The 15594-nt window shown below is 39.5% G+C and overlaps 1 protein-coding gene across 1 annotated transcript; it reads left to right on the top strand.

Annotated features, from left to right (window-relative positions):
- The first annotated feature begins 130 nt into the window (after positions 1-130).
- Positions 131-15594, top strand: arl6ip1 (ARL6 interacting reticulophagy regulator 1). The gene is made up of 6 exons (XM_080043325.1): positions 131-289; positions 1862-1995; positions 4050-4169; positions 8894-9011; positions 10435-10519; positions 14526-15594. Exons 1-6 carry the CDS (start codon positions 254-256, stop codon positions 14642-14644), a joined length of 612 nt encoding a protein of 203 aa, XP_079899451.1. The 5' UTR covers positions 131-253; the 3' UTR covers positions 14645-15594.

Raw genomic sequence — 15594 nt, 5'->3', positions numbered from 1 at the left:
TTTAAACTCATATTTTGGAATAACGAACAAAAAACTCTATTTCCCAGAGTTCCACGGGGCGGAGTGTGACGTAGATTTTCATATAAAGAGCGTGCTGTCAAAATCCGACGGTTAGTGACGCTGAAGTCAGTAGAAAAAAGGAAGGCGCGCGTGTTGCTGCTGCTGCTCTGTGGGTCGTTTCCCCAACATTAAATAACACAAAGAAATCCACAATATATAAAACCGTTTGGACGCTGTTTTTCTAGTAGTAACGATGGCTGAAGGAGACAACAAAAGCGCGAATATCCTCGTGAGTATTAATCCGACCCATACGTCAAATTGGTTGTGACGGAGACTGCAGCTAACGTTAGCTAGTTAGCCTTTGCTAGCTTCAGTACTGACGTTTCCCTTTGTAACATTTAACGACTGTTTTAAGCTATTTTAATCACAGTTTAACATCAGGAGATCAAGTTAAGACATTTTTACTCGACGTGGCCTTGTGAAATGTGTGGTTAGCGCTCGTAATTTCCAGTTTTTTTCTTGAATGTTGGCAGATACTGCACTGTCATATCAGCACTGGAAGTTACCGTTATCGCTGCCTGGCACACACCCTCAAACCCCACACACCTATGTTTTAAAATGTCTTTAATTTGAATTCAGATAACATTGCGTTGGTATAAATATAACGAGCTATTAACCACAGATGGCTTTAAATAAATATCGAAGAAAAAACTGTTGTCAGGTTTGAGAATTTCAAATTATTGAGACGATAACGTGTAAAGTATGGATGGTCCTTTCCGCTAGTAAAACTAAAATAGGATGAGAACTTTTACCTTGATATTAAAAATGTCCACAATGTTAATCGTAATCTCGACTTTTCATATCATAATTATGATGTTTTATCTCATAATTTCCACTTTTTAACTCTTAATTACGACTAATCATACGAATTTACCATTGGTTTACCTTAACATTTCAGTGGAAAACGCCTGGCAAGGTGTGTGTGTTAACTACCAGTATCTTAATTTGTCCTAGTCTTACCTTTTTTAATGATGATTTTGACTGTAGTAGAATTGACAAACTGGTAACAAACTATACTGTTAAAGCAACGGTTTTAAATAACGGATCTGCTTCTGCATTAAAGGGAAACGGATATTGCATTCAATTCATTTTCTGACTGGGTGAAAGGTTACTGCATGTGGGGAATAGATGGCTACTTTATTGATTCCCCCAAGGCAATTCTGTTAGCCAGAAGCAGCATAAATGCATATTTGCAAAATGAGAATACAAAACTCACACTATAACTCATACTATAAATACTAAAACTTGAAATTAAACCTTGCTACCCCTAACCCTTGCATACAAAGTAATTGAGACCTATACAAATACTTTATCACTTCTTGCAAAGGAGAACAGTTTTCGACACAATACTGCAGTGCCTGATTTGTAGACTGCATATTCAGACAGATTAAGGAGTAATTAAAATCACGCCTCAGTCTGTGTTTGACCATCAATCTAATGTTTGTTGCTAGTTAGGTTTTAATAATACATCGGATGTATATAGCGCTTTGTGAAAAAGGTGTATTTTGAAAGATGGGGGCGGATGCATGTGTATTTAATAAGTAACAGATTTAGAACCAATTAAAATCAGGCCTCTGTCAGTTTGACCATCAATCTAATGTGTTTGTTGCTATTGTAGTTTTTATTTGTGCAGATAACAAAAGATTAAAATGGCAAAATGATGCACAGACATACATAAAGGAACGGGTGGGACAAAAGAAACCCCAAAGGTTTTATAAAGGCTGGCCACCTTACATTAAAATACAATAGGGTAAAGTAAAGAAATTGCTAGTTTGGTTGTAATGATTATTGTTGCCTCCAGGCTCAGGAGACGGCCCAGCTTGAAGAGCAGCTGCAGGGCTGGGGCGAGGTGATTCTCATCGGGGATCGCGTCGTTCGTTGGGAGAAACCATGGTTCCCCGGAGCACTGATGGGAGCCACCACATTAATCTTCATGTGAGACACTTTCTATTATTTTATTTTTTTAAAGGTATTTTTATGCTTTATTGATAGTGTAGAGACAGAGTTGAAATGGGGCAGAGAGGGGAGTGACATGCAGAGAACGACCGCGGGCTGGAATCGAACCCGGGTCCGCTGCTGGCCAAGGCCCATGGGGGCGACGCCCTACCAACTGAGCTAAGGGCGCCCCCTCACTTTCTATTTTTATTAAAAAATGTTTTTTATTAATACAGCAAGAGATACACTTGACATATGCAACCCTTTGATAACGTGACAAAAATATTATTATTATTATTTATTGCAATAATTTTCTCCAAAAGATATTTGCATCGCAGTTCATTTAAATTCAAATTAGTTTTCGCTTGAGCTTGAATATAATTATTTTCCATAGCACCTTTTTTCTTGTGTGCTGCGTCAGACTTACACACACAGCTGGGCACATATTTCACATTGCGCACATGTCCTGCCTCTCAGGAATGAGACAAAACCTACCATTATCTGCATTCTGACCTGCCCCAGGTGCTACGTACGTCTTACAGTATTAGTTCAAAAGCAAGTTCACAGTTGAGTGAAAGTTGCAGTAGTCAAAGGAACTTGGCATTTTTCAGAAAATAAAATAAAAATTGTATTAGTGTTTTTTTAATAAGGGTTTAATCACTTGACAATGACAGTAGCCAGCTAGCCGCCATGTTGCTCTGCCATGTGAAGGGTAGAACAGACTAACTTAACGGCCTTTAATGTTTTTATATATAGTGGGCGTCCTGGGGAAATGCACCTGTTGGAAGACCAAGAAGAAGAAGTACTATAGAATAAATAACTAAATACATCTTCACCTCATCACTTGATATTGTGGAAAGACTTGAAGCAGTGGTGGATGATGCCATTTTTAAGCAAGGAAGCGTTGCAATCTAGAATCTCACCGCTAGATAATGCCAACATTCTCCAATATTACACACTGTACCTTTTTTTTTTTTTTTTAAAGCTCTATTATGAAGGTCATGTTAAGCCATTCCACAGTTTAACCACACCTGAAGCCTGAAGAAGGAAACAATGTAGATTAAACCAGATTACTTGCTTTTATTATATTAGTTTGTTACTTTCTGTTTTTTTTTTTTTTACTTTTTAGATGAATAATTCACTTCAGACTAGAATACCAACAGCATAACTTGTTTCCTTATGTAAACATTTATCCATTTTGAACATAGTGGTATATTGTAACTTTTTTTTATTTGTCTAAATCATCTTTCTTAGGTGTTTCATTCAGTTTTTAGGAACGTAATGTTGAGCCACATCCACCAAGACGATTTACTGTCATCACAGACAATAAAGTTTCTGACTGTTAAGTGTACACACCCTACTTCTTAATCTCTGGTTCAGTCAGTCAGTCTAGTTCCCGGAGCTTTTGTATTCGTTTTATTTTGAAATCCACTATAACTGAAAAATGAACAACAGGTTTTTCTTGACTCATGCATGAAATGTTTGCTCAGTCCCTCCGTTACAAATCACATACTCTTTCTTTTTACTACACTACATACTAAAGAAAAGAGTTTTAGGGCCACAGGATAGAGAAAGAAAATCAGATGAGGAAGTATTTTTTTTCTTTTATGTCGAAAAATGTCAAGAATAAAGACGAATACTCCAAAATGCTATTGGAGTTAGTGGGGCATTTATGTATTTTCAGCATACTACAATTGACCTGCATGTATTGGGACATCCTAAATCTTTTTCTGGCCTACTAAATAGTAGGGAAGTATGGGTATTGGAACGCAGGGTTTATCTCCAACACAAGCATAGAAAAACACAAAATGTTTTGACATTTGTGTGGATGCAGAAACTGTCTCTTAATCCTGACGTCCTGTTTCTCTCTCTCTCTCCGTCTGTCTGTCTCTCTCTCTCTCTCTCTGTCTCTGTCTCTGTCTCTGTCTCTGTCTCTCTCTCTCTCTCTCTGTGTGTCTCTCTCTCTCTCTCTCTCTCTCTCTCTCTCTCTCTCTCTCTCTCTCTCTCTCTCTCTCTCTCTCTCTCTCTCTCTCTGTGTCTCTCTCTCTCTGTAGGATGGTTTACTATCTGGACCCGTCTGTGCTGACTGGACTCTCCTGTTCCGTCATGCTGCTGTGTCTGGCTGACTATCTGGTCCCCACTCTCGCTCCCAGAGTCTTTGGCTCCAATAAGTGGTGAGACACTGAGGATACAAAACAGATTAAATGGCTTTTCTATAATGGGGGCGAAAACATGTTGGGGCGGCAGTGGCGAAGTGGGTAAGGAGGTCGCCTCTGGAGTGCAGGGTCGGAGGTTCGATCCCCCGTCTACCCGCCACATGTCGAAGTGTCCCTGGGCAAGACATTGAACCCCAAATTGCTCCCGATAGTTAGCTTGCACCCTGCGTGGTAGCTGCTGCTGCTATCGGTGTATGAATGTGTGTGTGATTGGGTGAATGTGTACGAAACAATGTAAAGCGCTTTGAGTCTGTGAAAAACCAGGGAAAAGAGCTTTATAAGTGGAGTCCATTTATGTTTATTTACTACTACGAATAATTGAAAGTATTTATATTATAAAGTGCTTTTTTGGAGGTCACTCAAAGACATTATCCTACCTAATGATATAAACAACATAACAGTTTTTTCAAGGTAACTCTGCTTATGTTAAGTCATGGTGTTTGAAAGGTGGTGTGTGTGTGTGTGTGTGTGTGTGTGTTGCGATACCTACAGCTAGCTATAGGCCATAAAATCTTGCTAATCTAAATCTTGCGCGACATCATCTACATAACTCAACTTTAGTATTCTAGCAGTTGCCTCAAGCCTTTACCTTATGAATAATTGAACTTAAAAAAAAAAATCAATATTTATTTCGGAGACAACATATTTTTTCTACATGACTTTTTACTGTATTTTAATATGGCAGTATAACCGCATCATATAGCTTTGACAAATCTAGCTTGTGCGACAGATAAGTCAAGTAAATAACTCAAATTTTAGTATTCTAGCAACTGCCTAAAGCCTCTACCCTTTGAATAATTGAGCGAGCCAAACACATTTATCAGTACTTCTTATGGGGATAAGCGATTTCCTACATGACGTCTTACTGTGTCTTAACATGGCAGTTTTAACGATGTCCTACCCCCATCATGTAGCTTTGACATTAGCCAGCTGTAGCCTCTTAGCGAGCGGCTACGTGTCTCAGCCGTGTGTCTGATGGTCAGAACAGAACCAGACACCGAGGACAGGATAGAGTAACAGCCTCAGTTTGGCACGACGTCTGTTCTCTCAGCTAGACGCTTCATCTAGACATATAATCCTCCATCAGCAGAGCATGACCTGGCGCTTTCTGCAACACCGCACATTCCACTGACAAGGGCATTAAAATGTGCTGTCTGTAAGGGTTTATATGGTACTTTAATTTATTTTTTTTACATGCAACAGATTGCATTCATTAGTGTGAGTTAGGGTTGTCAAAAAAGTCGATATTTAGAGACTAATCCATACTGTCTTCAAATCGTTATATTTCCCTTAAAGTCCCAGATTAAATCTGAGAAAAGTGGCCCTGCAACTATACAAACTGTAGCAGCCTGAGACTACAACTCTATTTGATTTAACAACGAAAATAAACATGGCTGTTGCTAAATACACAGGCTTGTGTTTGTAGAAACAACTTGCAAAGATAATTTCAGGGCAGTGAGGTCAACTAACGGTCATGCACCTTTGTGAACGGGTGTAGCTACATTTGCATTATGTTCTGATGACTTACAAATAGTTCGTATTGTATATAGTTTATTTGTATTACTCTAACCTATATTTAAAAGAGAAAGAAGCCTTCATTTTGGGTAATTTTCCCCCCTTTGCAGAATTGAAATTTGGTATAGAGTTTGTAAGTCTAGTATAGTGACTTCACTAGTGTGAGTAGGTTTCATGCACCAGCTGTTTGTAAGGGTTTAGTTATGGAGGAAGTGTGTTAGCTCACGCGCCTGGGTTTAAAAGGCAGCTTTGTGTTTTATAAAATGTAGGGCAAGAAAGTGAAGCTATTGATCTGAGGAGTGTGATCAAGATTCTTTGAGATTATGCTGAGTAGCTCAGACCTACTGACTGCAGATACAGCCAAAAAGGGTGTGTGTGTGTGTGTGTGTGTGTCTTAAATGGCTCTATCCTAGTCTGGTCCTCGTCCCCGCTTGGCCCCTGTACAACAAGAGACAGAAATAGTGAACGATGGCTAAGCAGAAAATAAAGGCCACTGCCCCACAGTCAGTCAAGGATCCTCTCTCATCGCTGTCAGGGTAGTTTCCCCAATGCCCCATAGTCTTAACTGCTTTTATATCATGTCCTTTTCATACCTTTTACAGGAGGTTCTAAGGATATAACAAATGGCCACTGATCATTCAATTCAACACATTAATTTGGCATATCCACAACAGTTACAGCAGGGGTGGGGGTGTGTGTGTGTGTGTGTGTGTGTGGGGCAGTCATTGGCAATACAATTGTCAAGTTCCCCTCAACGATGCAATATATAGAAGAAAAAAAACAGGTGAAGAGAGCAACAGCTGAGACACACTGACTGAAGTAAAGCTAGGTTGCCTTGGAAACGATTAGAACTCACAGTACCTAACCAAGATAGTTACCATAGTTACCCCTGATAAGAACGAAGTGTGTGTGTGTCCGGCTGTGTAAGAGTGTATGCAGTGAAGGCAAATGTAAGTTGCTACACTTCGATTTCACACGTAAATTAAAAATAACACGTGGATCGTTATATTCATCCAAAAAAATAATAAAAAGCTCTGTCAGACAGTGTGTAGAGGCCAAACAGACTTCCTGAAAAACAAATTCACACCAGCTCTTAAAGCTGCAGTGTGTAGAATTTTGGGTTTTATTTCCTAGCAGATTTTGTAGAAGGTAATTATAATATCCATAACTACATTTAATTTTGTGCATAATAGCTGAGAATTTTTTTTTTAATTATTATTTTTTCCCTTAGAAAGGGTCTCATATACGTCCATATTTCTGCATATTTTGGACCAAGGCCTAGTGCCGCCATCTTGAAAGTGTCATAGTTGGAATGTCATCAGGTGCATTGTTTAAAATTTAGAATTGTTCTTGTCCTTGAAGGCCACTGTAGCTTCTGTTATTATTCAAAAGGGTTGGGGTTACCCAGGGAGCGTTGCATTCTAGAACTTTGTAGAACTTTCTTGATGATGTCATATTACACACTGCACCTTTAATCATAAGTTCAGTGAGATTTTGAAACTTTGTACCATCCCCACTTGTTTGCAAAAAAGGAAAAAGAAGCTTGACTCATAAGAGAAATACTTGCAACAGCTTTGACTTCCCTCTTTCATGATGACTGAAGAGTCTGTAGTGTTGATGCAGTTAACTCTAATTCTTCTGATTGTTCAGTGTGTGTGTTATGTCCCTTAGATCTAAAATGATCAGTCAATTAATCACTTAGTTACTTGAAAGGAAATTTAAATCTGCAACTATTTTGATAATCTCTCAAAATTGTATTATTTTAATGACAAGCACTAGTTTTTAGTGATCAAATCTGAATACATCTTGGTTTTCTTCAGCCTTGTGTTACAGTGAACTATCTACTGAGCTCCAGCCTCACTCAAGACAGCCAGTGTTTTGCTTTGATCATGTTTTATTGTAATTCCCACCGACTGAAAACAAAACGCTCACGGCTCGACTTGAATCTTAAGTCGGCTGCGGGGCTTTAAGATTGATGATTCCATTCAAGGACTTTCAGTGGGCAGCACTAGTTTTGTTGCGTACTTTTATTTTAGGCTTTTTTTACAATAAAACAAGGACGCATACACACTATAAGCAACAACAAAGGACAACACATAGCTTGAATATGGATTGCCTAAAATTCAGTCAGTATGAAGGATAAAACGGTAGCCTGGAAATCCTGACCCTGATATCTTGAACGATAGAGGGTCTGGCGACGATCAATAGTAATTTCCAACTCTAGGGGCGGCTCCTACTCGTGCATTTCAAATGCCACTGCACGCAGTTGGATAGCACTACAACCAATCAGAGCGATGCACAAGTGACGTAAGCCCCGTTCGTTTAGCGAACAGCTGTTAAACTGTTCAATTAAACGTTTGCCGTTGTCGGTCGGCAAAACAGAACATTCCACTTACTTGCTAGTGAAAGCTATGAGTCCCGTCTTCCAATTCGTTAAGGGTCGAGGCCAAAGCAGTCTCAAACTCACACAACATATCCGCAGCCATCTTTGATGTTTACTATCACAGCTTCGACGTCGCATGCACGTCACTGTCGTCATCCGGTTACGTCCTCCCCAGAGCACCATATAAAGGGCTCTGGCGCGCCCATATTAGATAGAACCAATTGAAACGTTATACCAGATTTCTGGTAGTCTTGATAAGCTTCAACGGAGCGTCTCCAGACCAACACGCGCAGCAAATTTAATTTGCCAGCGCCTAGTGGCAGGTCTGGGAATGCCAGGCTAATAAAACGGTCTATATGGAGTAAAATCAAATAAAAATACTAACAGCTGAAAATGAGCACTTTTAAATATTTTTTTTTAGGTATTTAACCTTTTATTTGACAGTCAAGTAGTAATAGATAGAGTAGAAATGGGGAGAGACCACTGATAACATACAGTAAATGGCTGCAGGTCGGATTCGAACTCGGGTCCGCTGCGAAAAAAAAATTGAGCCTATGTGGTACACGGCACGCTCTACCCACTACGCCACAAACGCCCCCTAGAACTATTATTATTATTTCTTTATTTTTTGACTTGTTTATTTTGGGTTTCTCATTTTAAAGAGCACAAGCGCACAACTGAAAAACAAACACACAAACAAAAGACAATTAAACAAAATGAACAACTGACATGACTAGTTTTGTTTCTAACCCAACCTTCTCTCCCCCCCGCTCTCTGTTCCCAGGACCACGGAGCAGCAGCAACGTTTCCATGAGATCTGTGGAAACCTGGTGAAGACGCAGCGCCGCATCGTCGGCTGGTGGAAGCGTCTCTGCGCCCTCAAGGAGGAGAAACCCAAAATGGTACATCAGAAAATATAAAGCTCTTTTACATAAATAATACAGTTTAGATTTTCAATATTTACATGTGCAGCTCCATCCCGGGATATTCCTGTGTTGTGCCTGTTTCCAAATGGTTACCGAAGTCAAATCCCTTTGTTTTGTTTTTTTACACAAACATGGCCAATAAAGCTGATTCCGATTCACACATGTCTTGTCAATGCCCGTAATAGGTGGTGCTAGATGAAGGGGAATTAACACACCTAGTAGCGCCTACACACCTTCACTGCCAAGGTCATCACTATGAAGAATCTTGAATAAGGCAGCTGACTGTCAGTCTCGTCCTCTGCGCAGACGTATAGGAGCTCTCTTGTTCTGGTGTTTGTCTAATTTCCAGCCTTTATAAAGAACAGAGCTTAACATACTAAAGTTGTTTGTGTTCGGTGTAGTTGTAAACAAACCGCTGATTAAATACACCATCCTAGCTGTCTTTAGTCACACGGACGTAAGGACATAACTACGTTCCTGGTGATGTTTCCGCTTTCATTCACACTACAGCCTTCCCTGCATATTCCCTGTAATGTTGCTAGCCCTTGTAATGTAAATTGCATAAGAAATTTAGCTGTAAAATGGATTCTGATCTCATTCACACACAACCATGCGTGTACATGTTGTCACATTACTGTAAAAAGGCTGCATGTGTAAAAGGGGCTTATAAAACGCTAATCCTCCCCCCCACCCCCCCACAAAGGAAGTAAATCTCTGACATAAAGTTATCCATACCATAGTGTTAGGCAAGGCAAGTTTATTTCTATAGCACAATCCAGACACAAGGCCATTCAAAGAAGATTAAAATACATAATACACATTAGAAAAGCAAAACCGTAGACATAAAACATTTAAAAGCGAATGAATAGAAATGGAACATTTAAATTGAATAAAAATTCCAGGTTAAAATGGACTGCAGCGCGGCAGTAAGTGGATCCTTCCTATGTGTTTTTATTACAATGATGAGCTTTCTCTCTCTCTCTCTCTCTGTGCGGCAGATAAAAATATCCTCAGCTGATTTGGCTTTGCTGCTCCACTTAGCAAACCTCAAACTGGGTTACAGGCTCATAACCCGGTTTTTCACAGAAATCCTGTTACTATGTCAGAGCTTATGTTCAATCAAATTATTTCATTAAATGACGGTTTGGTTGGTTCGTTTAAAAAAAAAAATATATATATCAGCTAATGTTCTGCTATGGATCAAATGCATTAATTTGCAGTAATGTGAGTGAATGTTATAAATGTATAATGGTGTGTGTTTGAGTTGTGTGTGTGTGTGATGATGATGATGTGTGTCTATGTGCTGTGTTTGAGTGTGTGTGTGTGTGTGTGTGTGTGTCTAAATCGCTGTGTGTGTGTGTGTGTAAATGTAACACGATCCCTTCTGTTGTCCCCTCAGTACTTTGCTTCAGTGATCAGCAGCTTGTTGGCGGTGGCTTGGATCGGGCAGCAGGTGCACAACCTGTTCCTCACCTACTTGATCGGTAAGTATTTCACATAACAACTATTTTGTTATAAATCTAATTTTCTGAATCAGCATTTGTTCTATGAATCTTTTTTATTATTAAACCTGTTAAGACTGGATCTATGTCCTATTTTATATATTAAAATAAATTGGTACCACTGACTTTGTTAGTAAATTGATCAAGGATTTTTGGGGTGTGACTTCTAAATGGTAAAAAGAAATCACCAACTGTTTAAAAATGTATGAGGCCTTTTCTTATCACATGGTAACCGTGGTAATGTGTGCATGTCTCTGCACAAAGCCTCAGCTGTTCATCTGTTATGTGCTGCACAGTGAAAGGCAGTGAGTCTACGGCCGAACCTTGAAATGCTTCACAAAGAGCGAAAAAGGAAATGAGCTCTGTGGTCTCGCTTTGAGCATTTTACACATTTTATTTATTTATTTATCCTCGAAAAATCAATTAAGGTGTGACCCTCCATTTACAATGATGTCGAGTACACATACTAGAGTGAAAATGACAGTGAGTTTGTTTGAATCCAACAGCACTGGAACAATGAACAACCATTTCAAATAAAAACATGTGAGAGAAAGTGAAGTTGAGTGCGATTCAAACATCAACAGATTGTCCATGTGCGACGTGTTTACATATGTAGGGAAATAGCCCAGGTAGTTAGGGGGGAGGGGCAGCAGCGTGGCGGATGGGAGGTTGCAGGAGACAGGATATGGCACTAAAGGTGTGCTGTGGAAACTACAGTGTTTACAGTACAATGAGGATAACAGATGTCTCGGTAATGATGACTATCCCTGCGTTCCAATTCACATTTTCTCTTAACTACACTACATACTAAAAACCAGAAGATTTTTAGGGCCACAGGAGAGAAAAACAAATACATTTTTTTTTCATTATGTCGAGAAATGCCAAAAATAAAGATGAATACTGCAAAATGCTATTGGAGTTGGTGGGGCATTTATGTATTTTCAGCATACTACAATTGACGTGCATGTATTGGGACATATTAAATCTTTTTCTGGCCTACTAAATAGTAGGGAAGTATGGGGTATGGAACGCAGGGTATGTTTGCTTTTGATCTCGATACCTATTGTGTTTTGGCGTATCCTCAATATCGGTCTATAGCCGCCTCTGTCATTTGTAATTTTCCAAGTCAAACAAGAACATACGACTCCATTTTGGCTTTTGCTTTTTTCCTTATCTAGTTTGGTTTTTGATGTTGCCGTAGTTTAAACATTAAGCAATTTTGTCAGTTTTGCACACCAACATCAAGTGTGAGCCTCCCGTTTTAAACAAGTGCTTTTTTACACGATCCTAATGATACAAATCCAAGGCATCGCAGGGCTCCAGAGTGCGCCTAATTTGGGCGCACATGCGCCCAAAAATCTGTGGAGTGCGACCAGATATTTCCACTGGTCGCACCAGTGCACCTGAAATTGATCACGTCATATTAAATGTAATATTGGGTGTTGTGCTGCACGATTCATCTAATTGCGATGTGAGCAGCTAGTGCAATTACATAACCGCAAAATTGGCTGCTGCGATTGCGATTCAATGTAGGATAAATGTGCGCGCGTGTGTCTATACGTTCCAACTGCTGCTCTCGTCTTTTTGGTAGCGCCCCTCTGACAGTGTGTGTGTCGGTGTGTGTCGGTGTGTGTGTGTATCTGCGCGCGCACCTACACGGCGTGCAAGACGGTTGCCGAGTCGACAGCAGAGTAAACAAACAAACATGGACGCCGACGCGCAGCAGCATCCACGCTGAACTGTGACGGAAAACAAAGGCATATAAAAGAGTTGCCTACCATGAACTGTCTTTGGGTTGAAAAAAAACTCCTTCAACTCAGTGTCCGTCTACCTGTAGTCCAAAAAAAATTAAAAAAATGCGCACAGCTGCTGCTGCAGACGGGCTCGGAGAGTCGGCACCGTGCGCATCAACAGTCATTCAAAGCAGCGGTAGTTATCATACAACCGGACGGTGTAGAAAGTCCTGTCAGTTAAAAATAGTTATCCAGTTTTCAAATCCATGTTAAAATCGGCAGGATATAGCATGTGATATAGAGCTAGTTAGCTTAAAAAAAAGTTGCTAACGGTGTCAAATGTGTTGTGTTCAGGTCACCTCGGTAATATACATTTTAGGCAAAGGTAAATAAAAGGTCATCATGGTGTGTTCAAATGTAACAAAAAAAAAAGAATTTTTGGTTTTTGGAGAGAAATTTTAATAATACAGTTTTGGTGAAAAACTTGTTTTTTCAGCAATATAAAATAGATAGTAGCCTAACTATGGAATTATGACCTGTTTAACATCCTATCTTGAGCTCTGATCATCTTATGGGCAATTAAAGCAATAATACCAGTTATCTTTCAACAAAATAATAGAAAAGTATGGATAGTGGTATCGATAAAGACCTGGATCGATAAGGAGACTCGATAATGCTTATAGAGACTATTGTCTTTGGAGGAATGCATTTATTTTAATGGGGAAGTATTTATTTTTTTTATTACATTTTTTAACTATAATTTTTATTATTTTGAAAACAGTATAGGCCTAGTAGAAGCTTTATTTTTTATATTTTCACTGATTCTTAATATGTGCTTGTTTTAAATTGAGATCAGGTGTCGAAGCTGTCAATATTCTCAAATCTTCCTTGAAAACCAAGAAAGTAGAATCATAATAGCCTACCATTTATTATATTGCGTCGCAAATCGCAATATTGGCCACTATAATCGCATTTCTCCAATTCATGCAGCACTAATTTGGTGCACCCAAAATATATGCTGGTGCACCTAGATGAAAAAGTTAGGCGCACCGGTGCACCCAATGAAAAAAGTTAGTCTGGAGCCCTGCATCGACATGAGAGGAAGAAGTTTAAAAAGGAAGTTAGATCAGCCACAAGCCGGAAATGCTCTGTTAGTCTTAAACCACAGAACTGAATGTCGAGGTTTCCCCGTTTAAAGTTTAACTGCTGTGATGAACTACAAACCTTCTATAGACTCATGACATTACAGAAAACGGAAGTGATAGTTTTTGTCAACACAAATGTCAAACTTGTGTGGTTTTTCTCTGCTTGTGTTGAAGCTAAACCCTGCGTTCCAATACCCATACTTCCCTACTATTTAATATGCCAGAAAAAGATTTAGGATGTCCCCATACATGCATGTCAATTGTAGTATGCTGAACATACATAAATGCCCCACTAACTCCAATAGCATTTTGCAGTATTCGTCTTTATTCTCGACATTTCTCGACATAATGAAATGTTTTCTCTCTCCTGTGGCCCCTAAAACTCTTCTGTACTTTGTATGTAGTGTAGTAAAAAGAAAATATGTGATTTGGAACACAGGGAAAGTGTTTTAAAATGCTGTTTGATGAGGGGGCAGTGGTGTGTGTGTGTGTGTGTGTGTGTAAGGCTGCAGTGGAAATACTTGTGTAGCCGCCCTGCCCTGGAAAGTGTTTGTTTGTTTTGGCGCCCACCATTACCTCGCTTCCTGGCAGTGAGTCAGAAGTTAAGCAGCAGCAACGCAGATAAATACAAGGACTACAGAGGAAAAGGCTGTTAAATTCTTCCTAAAATGTGGATCATAACTTTCTTAATAATGTAGATCATGATTCTGGATATTTCCTTGTGATCTATGCCTACACATACACTACCTGTCCCTACTGTGTGCACTGAAAAAAAAAATCTGGTATTAATACATAGCCTAGGCTCTGTAAACTGGTATCTAATGAAGGAGGGGCCCATCCTAGCTAGCAACATGCCCCCTTTTACAGACCCTAGGCTGTGTATTAAGACTGGCTGTCTTTCTTCAGTACGGAGAGGTAGCGGCTCATGAGATATTCACTGATTTTGTGAAGTGATTTTTGACAAGCATTCTAAAAAAAAAAAAAAAAAAAAGCGCTGACATAAATAAAATCTTAACCCGTGGCTCTGCAAAGCTGTTGACACCATATTTTTTTCTTCTCTCTTCTCTGTGTCTGTCTGTCTGTCTGTCTCTCTGTCTCTCTCTCCTACAGTGAGCTTCGTTCTTCTCCTGCCCGGTCTGAACCAACACGGCATCATCACAAAGTACGCCGGCATGGCCAAGAGGGAAATCAACAAGCTGCTCCGACAGAAGGAGAAGAAGAACGAGTAGGAAAAAGAAAAGAAAGATGGAGTCTGACACAAAATGGATGACGCACGTTTGTGTTTTGAAGGAACGAAAACGGAGAGAGAAAAGTTAAAGAAGAAGAAGAAAGAGAGAAAAAGCCTTGTGCTTCGTTAAGTCTCTGCTACCGAGACGCACACTTTGTTTTTTTACACATTTGAAAATAAGTTTCATTTCGCCATCCATCACCCATATTTTTTTTTTTCATATTAAATTAATTGGCCATGCATGCAGCCACCACATTAAGGTTAAATTATATTGTCACTATTGTTCATATACAGCAACACGCGCACTGCCCCGCCCCAACCCCCCCCCCCCCAGCCATCCACTTACACACACATCCACACACACACACACACAGGTGAAATCGTCCTAATGTTTCTTAGTTAAACGTGCGCTTCATTTTTAAGATGTCATTAATGCTTTTAAGCCATTCCCTGTACTTGGACACCGTGACTACTGAGCAGTTTGTGTAGCGTTGCTGCATCATTTTTTTAACCAATCAGATTCCTCTTCAGTAATGAGTTTTTTGTTCGTCACATGACAACAACAAAAGGTCATGTATGTTTAAAACGATTTTTATTATTTTTTTTGCTTTCGTTGTATTTAAAAATAGCGCTGAGAACAGAACTGGATTTAAAGCCGAGCTCACCAGGAGTGAAACATTGTGTAGATAAACCAAGCAGACTGCTGTACCACTCGCTGCTAGCTAAATCCCTTTATTAGCGCTACTACTCTAAAACGCCCACAGTGTTACTGATGTGGGCTGTCTGTCTGTAAATAGACTTATCCCTCCTTCACTCTGTCCATGTCTTTCTGTCTGTTATTTATGTGTTCTCTTTCCTCCGCCGTCTCATCACTGTCTTTCAACTTTCAATTTCTTTATTTGTCTTATTGGAGATCTTTACGAAAAATGAATAAAGTTTGATTTAAATGAA

The sequence above is a fragment of the Ammodytes marinus genome, assembly GCF_949987685.1.
Source record: "Ammodytes marinus genome assembly, chromosome: 16".
NCBI lineage: Eukaryota > Metazoa > Chordata > Actinopteri > Uranoscopiformes > Ammodytidae > Ammodytes > Ammodytes marinus.
Note: the sequence above shows the minus strand (reverse complement) of the source record. Positions and strands in the feature narration are given on the sequence as shown.

Coding starts and splice junctions, on each gene's coding strand:
- arl6ip1 (XM_080043325.1), top strand. CDS start 254: ATGGCTGAAGGAGACAACAAAAGCGCGAATATCCTC. Junction 9,012..10,434: donor AGGAGGAGAAACCCAAAATG/GTACATCAGAAA, acceptor TTGTCCCCTCAG/TACTTTGCTTCAGTGATCAG. Junction 10,520..14,525: donor GTTCCTCACCTACTTGATCG/GTAAGTATTTCA, acceptor TCTCTCCTACAG/TGAGCTTCGTTCTTCTCCTG.